Genomic DNA, 12,645 nt, shown 5'->3' with positions numbered 1-12,645 from the left:
AGCTTGCCTTTTATATGTCCAGTGGTCAAGAGGTGAGTGTTCTAATAATGACCTCTTATTGCAGGGGATTACACTTGAAGCCATGAGCATAGCCAAAACCAATCACAACTTTGGCCTCTGACAGAGGCTGCTTGGCAGCTTTAATAACATCAGTTTCATAGATAGACACAAATAAATGTAGTATGATAGGACTTTCCAAAATGTTGTCCTTTAAATTCTCTGTAAGTTTTATTAAGAAACACCTTTATTTGTTCTTGGCTGGGGATAAAAGGATTAAGCCAGGAAACAAAAAAACAAAACTCTCTAGAAACAACTTGTCTCAATAAATTGAGACACAGGAGGGGAGAGTAAGGAATCTCTAAGCACTCACCTGCAACCCTAACTCCTCTTTAGGTGTTTCCTCGTACCCTACTGGCTAGCTGCTTGATCGTCCTTAAAACAGAAAGCTCTTTGAAATAGAAGTTCTGTTTGTTTGTTTGTTTTGAGACAGAGTCTGGCTCTGTCACCCAGGCTGAGTGCAGTGGCACGATCTTGGCTCACTGCAACCTCCGCCTGCCGGGTTCACGCCATTCTCCTGACTCAGCCTGCCAAGTAGCTGGGACGACAGGCGCCGGCCTCCACGCGCGGCTAATTTTTTTTTATACTTTTAGTAGAGACGGGGTTTCACTGTGTTAGCCACGATGGTATCGACCTCCTGACCTCATGATCCGCCCGCCTCGGCCTCCAAAAGTGCTGGGATTACAGGCATGAACCACTGCACCCGGCCTGAAATAGAAGTTCTGGTGTTTACTTGTAAATTATTTTAAAGTCTCGTTTCAGTCCCTTCTTTGTATAAAAGTTGATACACCCAGACACCTTTGGAAAAGGAATCAGCAGTCTAACTTCTAGTTTAGAAAATGGAAAGCAGTCTGTTTTGGCTTGCAGATTATTTACTTCCTTGATACAACACTGAATACATAATGAAGTCCAATTACGTTGGATACTTCTAAGTGTTATCCACCAGAGACAAAGAGTTTTGCTACTTTTTACAATATGAATAAAGAGCACTGAATCTTAAAAAGCGAAGTGTCATAAAAATCTGTTTATTTCAAAGTAAAATATCTATTATAATAGAGGAGTAGAGTGAGACTTTTAGATCAACATCATTTTCTTCTTTATTCTCCCTTGTCTTCTTCTTTGTGTCCATAAACTGCTGTTGTGTTAAGCGCTCTCTTGGCTGTGGCAGTTGCTGCTATTTTGCATTTCACTGGTGGGAAGGCATAGGGAGTCCTGAGGAGGTGGGTTGGAATTGTTGATGGAATCAGTGGGCCCGGTTAGTGATTCGAAGTGAAAGCCAGTCTTTGCCTGCTTCCTAGGCTTCCAAACCAAGGTGTCTCCATCCTTCCCATCCTCTGCCCCAGCTGGCCTTGTCAGATGCTTTTCCTCACTATACTATCGCCTACCTGCTTTCAGGTACTGTTGGATTCCAAGCATAAAAGGTTAAAAAGAAGAAGAAGAAAAGAAGTGAGTTCAATTTCAGAGTTTCATTTTGAGTTGGCTGCACTGAATCATGTTGTATTTTACACAATTCAAGTGGTAACCAAAGACATACATAACTCTGTGAATGTTTGCTAAGGGTTAAAAGAAATAGTGAGCAGCACTTCAAAAGACCACTTTTATCAGATTTACTGGAAGCCCTGACAAACAAGTGAAATGAAGGGTTTTTTCTGAAGAAGAGCAAATCTACAAACACAAAGAATATAGTCTTAATCAAGTCTTCATGAAAGTCTTGATTCATCTGGGAACTGAATTGGGGCTTTCTGAATCTTTAGGTATTCCTTATGACATAATATGATGAGATGTGGGGCAGGGGATTAGGATTTTTTGGTTTTGTTTTTCTTTAAGACCTGGTCAACCCAGAAGAAAAACAATTATTACAGCTTTGTCAATACAAATGCCTTATTAAAGTGAGATCGAACTCACTCTGAACCAAATTTATGGCTGTGGGAACCAAATTTATAAACAGAATAAATTTATGTTTGTCATTTATTCTGACATATTTCCTACCTTCTGTTACTCCTCATAAGATAAGACTTTCTCCTGTTTCTTTGGCTTAGGGACAGCAGTGTAAATGTGCTCATCAACATCAGCAGGAGTTTATTATTTTTGAGAGATTCCTATGACTTGAATAAATCCAGAAGAGGTCTGAAAGAGCTTCCAATATGAAATAGTTATCTGTTTGTCACTTCATTTACATTATATTCTTAGGCTCCTTTAATCTTAGTTTATCTGGTATATTCCCCAGTGTGTTGACCCTGAAGAATGTGTAATATGAATCCCATATTCTAGACCTGATGATGGAATTAAGGAGAAGTTAAATTGAGGACAGGACAGGAAGACTAGGAGTCATGCCCCTCATCTTCTAGCCATTAGACCATAAGGGACTAAAGGGTGACTTTCAAACTTAAGCCGTTTCTCTGGGATTCTGACACACCTTTCTGCTACTACAGCTGCTTTCAGAGTTTCATTTTGAGCTGGCTGCACTGTCATGTTTTGTATGATTCAAATGATAAACAAAGGCATACTTCCCTCTATCAATGTTACTGACTACGGGCATATCTGAAGTAGAGAGTTTAGCAAAAACCGGGAAAGGAGCCACCAGACCTGTCCTGAATTAAATTTTCATTAACCATGCAACCTGTATTTTTCTGGATGTTCCTAATTTCAGTTATTCTGTTTTATCAACCCTGTAAATTCAGGCATACTTTAAAAACCAGGTATACTAATATTTTGTTGGGAAATAGTCATTTGGGATTCCTTGGATGGATTTCCTAGACTTTTACAGTTGCTTTAATTTCTGATTTCTGTTGTGCTTTCTGCTATTACCAGTTGGTTTATTGTGTCTCCTATTAAGTCATCTCTCCTGTAATTGTCCAGGGTAGACTCCTGAGTTTGGTGCCAGATAGTCAGGTCCTCTAACTTGTGCCAAAAGAGAGGCAACTGCACAAAACCCACTTCACTTACTTGGAAAACTCTTATCTACATTATCAGACTTTGCTATTCCCCCAGTTTATACCTTGAGAGAAGGGCATCAAATACCTACTGAAGTGTTTTTTCTTTTTCCCTTTAATTTTTATAAATGCTTGGTAAATAGTGCTATTTTGTCTTTAAGTCCTGAATAATTTATATGTCAGCATATGTTTAGGATCATCCTAGAGATGATCATTCAACAGTACTTTAAAAACGTGCATATGTGTGTGTATGTATGCAGATAGATTTTTTTACATTTGAATTTACTGAATCTGTGTCCTATTTCTTTATTCACCGATCAATACATTTTTAAGCTCTTCTCTTTCAGTGTATGAGACTCACACCAATCTCTTTATGAGCAGCATAGTATTCTATGCAGCATTTATGGTGCATTCATAATTTATTTTATATTTATCTATAGATAGATATTTAGTTTAACATTTCCCAAATTGTTAATATTTCACATGATGTTGCAGTCAACTTCTTTGGACACTTACTTATATATTCTTAAGTGTTTCTTTAAGGTACAGTCCCACAGTTGGCCTTTCTGATTCCAAGGACATGTACATTTATAATTTTGATAAACATTCATTGTCAGGCTTCTCCTCTGCTCATGCAAAAATACTGCATGTATACTCTTATCAACCATCCATGGGAGAATTTGTTTCTTCTCCTTCTCCCCCAATATAAGATATTATCAATTTTTTAAATTTATGCTAATCTGATGGATGAAAAATTGTATTTCTTGTTTTAATTTGTATATCCCCGATTAAGAGCGAAGCTGAGCAGAGTTTTCCTATTTTTCATAAGGCAGTGCTCTCTAGGAAGATTCAACAGCTAAAGGTAAAAACAAAAGCTTAAAAATGCTTTAAGAAACTAGGAACATATATAATTACCTAGGAATAAATTCATAAAGTAAAAGTTAACAGATTTTTTTACCATATGTGTTTAAAAAGTATGCATGCAAAAAGCATCAGAATACAGTTAAATGGCTGCCTCTTTACATGAGGAAGGCTTTGCTAAATAAGGCAAACAAAACACTAATACTCAAAATATATAAGGAGCTCCTACAAATCAGTAAGAAAAAGAACTCAAGAGAAAAATGTGTAAATAAATTCTTTGTAGATGAGGAATCCTGAATGGCCAATGAATGAAAATGCTTAACCTGCTTGCTTTTTTCCCCCTATTAATAATATAAAATAACTGTCTTATGTCAACCATATAGATCTTCTTGATTCTCTTAAATAATTATACAGATTATTTATTTATTTATTTAAACATTAATCTGTTGCTGGATATGTAGGTTGTTCTCTATTTTTGCTATGGTAATTCTCCAGTATGTTTATTTACACACTTCTTATTTGGATTAAATTCCTACACATTAATTTCCTAGGTCAAGTGATATACACATTTAAAATCTGTTATGTATTATAAAATGGAATTAATGAGAGTGGACCTCTCATCACAAACTACCAATACAGGCATTATCGGGTGGTTTTTTTTTTTGTTCTTGTTGTTGTTGTTTCTGTTTTTGTTTTTATTTGAGACAGGATCACACTCTATCACTCAGGCTGGAGTGCAGTGGCACAGTCACAGCTCACTGCAGCCTCAACCTCCCAGGCTCTGGTGATCCTTCCACTTTATCCTCTCAAGTAGCTGCTACTACGGGGACTACAGGCATGGGCACGCGCCACCACGCCCAGCTAAATTTTTTTGTATTTTTTTGTAGAGCTGGGGTTTCACCACATCACCCAGGCTGATCTCAAACCCCTGGGTTCAAGCAATCTGCTCACCTCGGCCTTCCAAAGTGCTAGGATTACAGACCTATTGTCAGTTTTTTTAGTCTTAGCCTGTCTGATAGGTGAAAATTTCTACCTTATTTGAAAATATTTGTTTCTTTAATTATTAAGATTTAGTATCTTTTAATGTTTGTATTTTTTAAATGTTTGTATGCCGTTTGATTTTGTTTACTGTTTTGTTTAGTAATTTTCATTTATTGGTTTATTCTATCCACTGGTTTTTCTGTTGGTACCTACATTGAATATGTGAACTCTTTATATATAAATGGTATCCCTTTTCTTTTACTGTCACCTACGTTACAACTTCATCTTTTTGTTATTTAACTTTTTACTCTGTTCTTGGTGTTCTTTGACAAAAGTTTTGTATGGTCATATATGTCAGCCTTATGTTTTTTAGTTTTGGTGTCTTATTGTTATTATTGTTGATATACAATAGGATAGTTAATGCACATTCCCTCAGTATGCATTATTTTGCTACTTGGAATCTTTATTTCTAGAAAAATGTAGAAAGTTGATTAAGTATGCCACAAGGATAACAATTCTCAGCGCCATGTAAGTTTGAATATGCAGTTACTGTAACTTGTTTTACTTATCCTAAGTCTTACTTGCCAGTTTTTATACATCATATTAATATTTCTACATCAATTTAATCATCTCTGTTCATTATTGTGTTATTTATATCTTTTAAGATCTGTGTTTTCTGTTAGATCATTGTTTTACCTGCACATTGTATTCTCTTCAAAATGATGAGTTATGTCTCCTTGTTTAGCTCTATATGGTACTACTTACCTGATAATAACCACTTTTGATGATAGCTGCAGTGGTGGGACCCAAAATAGATGCATAGGTCCTAGCGGGTTACATAGCTCCTACAAACTGATTCTAGATCGTACCAGCAAAGACTTTTTAATCATCCTTTCACCAGACTTGACTATTATATTTAAAAGAGAGAATAGCACAGTGTTACTATGCAATGGATCTACTATGCATATTCTCACTGCTGATATAAAAAGAGAAGAGTGCTTAGTGTTTGATCTTGACCACATAGATCTAACATCATGATCAAGTGCTTTCAGCATTTTCTTTGAAATCACATAAGGTTCATATGTGCCAGATTTCATAAGGATCACATGATAAGGTCAAGAAATACAAATTCCAAAGCAGAATTTATATGCCCACTTCACATATGACAGCGATACTAAATAACCATATGTTGAATATAATACACTGTATGTAAATGCTGTTCTTGAAAGCAATCCAATCAATAAAACCTAAAATAAATAATACTTTAATAACACATTTCAAATAGACTGAAAATGGAATAGATGGACTCTATGGCAAGAACATCCCTATAAAACTGACATTCAGAGACCATTAAAACACAGAGAGTAAAACAATCATGAAACTAAAGAAAAACTGTGAATATTTAGAAGTTTTTTAAAAGCGTACTACACTGTACGCCAAGATACAGCAGTCGTTTTTATTTAAAGAGCTATTTCAATAAAAGCTGTGGATTCCTAAGTATTAAAAAGCAAATTCAGTTTGCCACAACCAATAACCAAAAATACTTTTAAAAAAATATACAATATTACCCAGATTTTTAAAATACATAGTATTAAACAGAAAAAAAGTCAAAACAGAAAAAGCTCATTTTCATTATAATTAGGATTATTAAGAGACTGACCAATTTTATCATTAAAGAAGGTTATAGGAAAGCTACTGAGGTTAACTTCAAAGGCCTAGCAGTAAAAAGTGATTGTAATGTCAATAAAACTCTGAAATAGATCAAATAGCCCCTAAGTAGTACTAATCTACTGTATCTTTGAAAATGTATATGCTTTTTTTTAAGCTGACAAAATTACCCTTTTTTCATTTAATTTGTTTTTAATATCACATTTTTAAAAATATCCAACTATTAAACTGTTAACAGCAGCTCAGAATACAGAAACTTTACCTTCCCTCATTCATAATATGAATTCAGATTTGAACATTTTTTTTCCTCTTTGTCCTAGTTCTAGAAAACATGGTTTTGTCATCCCACATTGTACAATGATAGTTTATATTTTTCAACACGAGTGCTTGTTTATGTGTACAAACAAATGAAACAATGAAGCGTGCATACAATTATTTAACCAGTTTTTCTCTCATTTATTAACTCAAACTCATACATGAAAATGAGATGTTTGTGATGTGATTGATGTTTTTCATTTCAATTTTGTCACTTTAGATCCTGGGAAGACTCTGCCTGAAGCCCTTGATTATTGCACTGTTTGGCTACAAACAGTGCCTGGAGAAATAGACAGCAAAAGTGGTATTCCACCTTCCTTTATAACACTACAGATTAAAGACTTTCTGAATGGACCAGGTAAGAAAGTCATAAAATTTACATGTGTGTACATTTTTTATGTGAATATATTAACATGTATATAGGATCTGTTAGTACTCTTGACATTCCATGCAAAAAATGAATACTTCACTTTTTCCCAGAGGTGTATGCTTTTCAGGCTGCCGATTTTAGAGATCAACAGGCAAATATAAGTATGCATTAAGAATTACCTTCAGTCTGACAAGAAGGTAGTTATCAACTAAAGAGCAGTTGACTGGAAGCCAAAGCCCCAATATTTTATTTCTACCTTTTCTATTAATTAACTGTATGATCTTAAGTGATTGATCTAATCTTCTATACTTCAGTTTTCTTACCTGTATATGAAGAGGATAGACTGGATGGATGAATGGAAGGAAACATGATATATATACATAAGACAGTATACATAGTTTAGATTTGATAGTTAAATGTACCTGTTTCACATGCTTAGCAAAGTGCTTGAGACATAGTAACTACTCAGTTTTAGATACAGATATCAAAATTTTTTGAGAGCTAATTATGTCCCAGGCACTATGCATTTTAGGAGTATGCACTATAGTTATTCCTATTTTATGAATAAGGAAGCTAAGACTTAGAAAAGTGAAGTAAATTGCCTAAGGTCATAGTGACAGAGGAGCCATTCAAACCTAAGTTTTTATGACTCCAAAGACTAGAACTTAACTTCTGTACTACACTAATTTCGGCATAACTAAAGATTTTTTCTTTATTCCTTGATCTTCCTCCTCTGTCTTTTCTTCCTTCATCTCATGTTCTTCCCCCTCTTCTGTTATTTCTCCCTCACTCCATATAGTCTTAGCTATTTATTTAACAAAAATTATTGCATTTCACTTTTTGTTTTGTTATTTTATACTTACAGTGCTTCAGAGTGTTACCCACGAAATGAGTATTAGTTTCTTCATTAAGAATTTTATTTCATTTTATTTTTTTTTTATTTATTTTTTTGAGATCATCTTGCTCTGTCACCCAGGCCAAAGTACAGTGGTGCAATCATAGCTCACTGTAGCCTCAATCTCTTGGGCTCCAGCAGAAGTATAGTGGTGCAATCATATCTCACTGTAGCCTCAATCTCCTGGGCTCCAGCAGAAGTATAGTGGTACAATCATATCTCACTATAGCCTCAATCTCTGGGCTCCAGCAATTCTCCTGCTTCAGCCTCCCAAGTAGCTGGGACTACAGGTGTGTTCCACTACGCCCAACTACTTTTTTTTTTTGTTTTTTTTTTGTTTTTTTTTTTTAGTAGAGATTAGGTCTCACTATGTTGCCCAGGCTGGTCCTGAACTCCTGGACTCAAGCAGTCCTCCTTCTCAGCTTCCTAATGTGCTGGGATTACAGGTGTGAACCACTGCTCCTGGCCATTAAGAATTTAAAATAGGCTGGGCACAGTGGCTTACACCTGTAATCCCAGCATTTTGGGAGGCTGAGACGGACAGATCACTTGAGGCCAAGAATTCCACATCAGCCAAGCCAACATGGTGAAACCCTGTCTCTACTAAAAATAAAAATAAACATAAAAAATTAACTGGCCATGGTGGCATGTACCTGCAGTTCCAGCTACTCCGGAGGCTGAGGCACAAGAATTGCTTGAACTGGGAGGCAAAGGTTGCAGTGAGATGAGATCGCACCACTGCGCTCCAGCTTGGGCAACAGAGCAAGACTGTATCTCAAAAAAAAGAAAAGAATTTAAAACGATGATTTTACAGCTGTCTTAAGATCTCTAGCAATACTCCGCAAGGCATGAATTTTAAGGAAGGAAAAATATTTATATATAGACTTTGTTGAGTATATGTGTTGTGGCATGCTAGTGTACTTATGATCCATACTACAGATGGAGAAAGCCAGTCATGGATTAAACAGAGACTGAAACCATCTCCACTGACCTTGTCACTGGGGCCCAATTCTTCTTCAGCTTATTTTTCTAGTGCTGGGATTGTAAAGGTGTAGAAGTATGAAGAACTATTTCTAATCTTGATAAACTCTAGATATGGTTTTAAATACATGAAGGAACGCAAGAAACTGAAGGATAAGCAAGTCGTTAAAGTGTAGGAAGAACCCTTTGGAGTGAGGTAATAGACTGGAGAAGTGTGAGTCCTAGTATTTGGTTAGTGAGCATGAAGTACCATATTTCATTCCATCTAAGCCACTATCAATTGTAGAAAAACATTCTATGTACCACTAAAAATGAAAAAAAAAAAATATGCTATTTACACTGTGATACAGTGCCTTTTTATTACATCAGTGTGAAGACAATTTCTGATTTCAGAGTTGTTCACACATGAAAGACCGAACACAATAAAATAGATGCAATAGGGTAAAAACATGTTAGTTCATGGAAAAGTGACAGGGGAAACTTGGATTTACTTATTTCTCAGTTTTAGTTTCACATTCGTTTTATTTTTAGGCACAGTCACGTTGCTCATTTTGGCTAGAAAATTATCTTGTAGTTTACATTTGATTGATTTGTTTGTTAAAAAAATGGAATTTGAAAGTTGATGGTAAATTAGATACAATATTTTCAAGGCAACCAAATAAATTGAATTTTAAGACAAATGCCAATGAATAAATGAAAAATTATGTATTTACAATTCTGGCATTTAACGTGACTCAGTAGTAGAAATGTGATTTTTTTTTTTTTTTTTTTTTTTGAGTCACAGTCTCTGTTGCCCGGCTGGAGTGCAGTGGTGTGATCTCGGCTCACCGCAACCTCTACCTCCCAGGTTCAAGCGATTCTTCTGCCTCAGCTTCCCTAGTAGCTGGGACTGCAGGCACACACCATCACACCTGGCTAATTTTTGTATTTTTAGTAGAGGTTGGGTTTCACCATATTGGCCAGGCTAGTCTCTAACTCCTGACTTCGTGATCCGCGCACCTTGGCCTCCCAAAGTGCCAGGATTACAGGCGTGAGCCACCGTGCCTGGCCAGAAATGTACTTTTTAAAGTAGTTGTACTTTTGTGTTTCTTAAGATACTTTTCAAAGTTGGGAATTAAATATATACAATTTCTGATTTTATGTCCATGCTATAATAGTGATAATATATTTGGAGATTTAAACTTTTAAGTAAATGAATTGAAATAGTTATTTTACAGCAGCACTTCTCAAACTTGATTCTGCATGTGAAACTTCCCTGGGGAGTTTGTTAAAATGCAAATGGTGATTTAATAGTTCTAGAAGGTAGGGCTTGAAAGTCATGTCTAAAAAGCTCCCAGATAGAGTAGATGCTGTTGGTCTGGTACTGTAGTTTTTGTAGCAAGTTTTATATGGCTCTTACCAAAATTCTTTTTAAAAAATATATACATATGACTTATCATATATGATTTTTGTTTTTACTATCAGTCTTTGAGAGCCAAACCACAGATATTTTGGGGAACAGGACAGGGCAATGATAAAGAAAGATGAGTGGTTTTTAGAATGGTGCTTTGATTATGGAAAATCGAATATAATATCCAATGGATGATTTAAGTTCTTCAAAGTCTAAAACATTTTAAACAAAAGTACATTTCTTTTATTTGAGGGAAGATTAGTTTAAATGATATATCAGCTGTGTGTGACTTCCTCTAAAACAGTAACCTAACAGCCTTTAACTGCTCCAGAATTTACTAGCTTAGACAAAAATTTTCCTACTGTAAGCAATTTGTGATTTAGAGTAGATAAGTAGATGTTATTTCATAGAGTAATTATATTATCTCACTACACAGCCAGATTGGCATGCTACTACATTAATTTAGGAATCAAATGGCTATAGAAGATAGTGAGACTTGAATACCACTAATTAAATGGGAATAACAGGACACATTAAAACAGCTTTTACTATATGAATGTATTATTTTATAGATTTTGACAACTCAAGGAAATTATATTTTTTCCAGCTCCTAGGGAGGATACTATGAGGAATATCATTTATGTTGAGATTGGGCAAACAAATTCCAGCTTTATAATGTTCCCTAATAACATTCCTTTTCCTTGAAGAAAAAGCATTACAAAAAAATAATAAAAGCACTACAAGTGATACTTTTAGTTTTTAGGTAATGTCATTGTGTTATCATTAGAAATCTTTAGCTACTATTATGTTTTAATCTGTATGCATATCTATTTAAGTATCATTCCAGAGAATGTCTTGAACTATATTACTAATTTCCATTTATTTTTTCTTGCTCTTTAATGAAAGGTATAGTAACAATGAAAGTTATGACCCTGAATTAGCCAGGCATGGTGGTATGTGCCTGTAGTCCTTGCTACTCAGAAAGGCGAGGTGGGAAGATTGCTTGAGCCCAGGAGGTAAAGGCTGAAGTAAGCTATAATCACACTACTGCACTCCAGTTTGGGCAACAGAGTGAGACCCTGTCTCAAAAAAAAAAAAAAAAAAAAAAAAAAAGTTACAACCCTTAAAGGTAGAGGGAATACTGATTATAACTGTCTAACCTTAAGCTTTCTTCAAAAAGATGTAAACTTCACAGCTTTTGAAATTTAGCCTTTTAGATTTATTTTGTAGGGATTATTTTCTCTAAACAAGGTGATACAAATGCTGCTCTTTAGCACTTGTTTTTAGAAAAATAATGTGGAGTTCTTGAGTATTCCCCTATTTCATCTGTTCACCTAATGGTACCTTACTAGAGCAAATGGTAGGTCCCAACTTATACATCAAAAACTCTTTCAAAGCGCTCCCAACCCCCCACCTTTTCCCCCTTGTACCCATTAGCAAGGTCAGTGGCTTGGAGAAACCTGGAAAACAGCAGCTACCAGAAACCCACTAGAATAATATCTCCAGCAGGTGATAGATTAGTTGGAACAAATTGGAACCATTGCAGTTCAGCAATCCTGGTTTCTTTCAAGCTGTTTTTAAAATGTCGTCATTTTAGTACACAATCTAAACCCTGCGGAACAGTCCACAGCAGGTTAATTTGAATCATATGATGTGTCACTGCCCTCAGCTGACATGAGCTCTATTCCATGTGTGAAGCCATAATAAATCCATTCCCAACCGAGGAAAATTCCCCGTGAGAAGGTGAACTATTCCAGGCCTCACACTGGCATGCTAGCCCTCTGTAATTGAAAGCAGGGCCACCTGTTCCCAGCACAGTTAGCCTATAGAAAAAAATTAACATTAGATCAGATACTTCTTATATTGAAAAATCAATCATACTTCTTGCAAATTCAAATTCAGCTGTGAAGTGTTTGGTATGACATCATACAGAAATGTAGGAATGTGCCCACTTGATCCCATTTTAAAAGTTTTGTTAACCATAGGATTCCTTAACTTTGAAATGCGATTTTTTTTTTTTTAATTTAATGAGAGCTGACACGTGAGAAGAAGAACTGGAAAGGGTGCAGATTTTTCTAATTAACTCAGGGTTATTTGCGAAAACATTTGAGCCCTCTGGTATTTTTTTCATTGTTCTTTCACAAATTTTTGAGCCACTGTCATTGTAGCCATGAAATGACATTTAAATGACAAC

At 35.5% G+C, this 12,645-nt stretch overlaps 1 protein-coding gene across 8 annotated transcripts in view; it reads left to right on the top strand.

Moving 5' to 3' along the window:
* The window catches only part of LOC105476071 (vacuolar protein sorting 13 homolog B), an 859,286-nt gene that overhangs the window by 638,303 nt on the left and 208,338 nt on the right, over positions 1-12,645 (top strand). For all 8 annotated transcript variants that reach the window (XM_011731700.3, XM_011731704.3, XM_011731702.3 and 5 more), the window contains one exon: positions 7,036-7,173. In XM_011731700.3, the coding sequence (XP_011730002.2) occupies positions 7,036-7,173 (138 nt within the window). The remainder of the gene's footprint in view (positions 1-7,035; positions 7,174-12,645) is intronic.

The sequence above is a fragment of the Macaca nemestrina genome, chromosome 8 (genome assembly GCF_043159975.1).
Source record: "Macaca nemestrina isolate mMacNem1 chromosome 8, mMacNem.hap1, whole genome shotgun sequence".
NCBI lineage: Eukaryota > Metazoa > Chordata > Mammalia > Primates > Cercopithecidae > Macaca > Macaca nemestrina.
The sequence above is the reverse complement of the archived record's forward strand: the minus strand, read 5'-3'. Positions and strand labels throughout refer to the sequence as shown.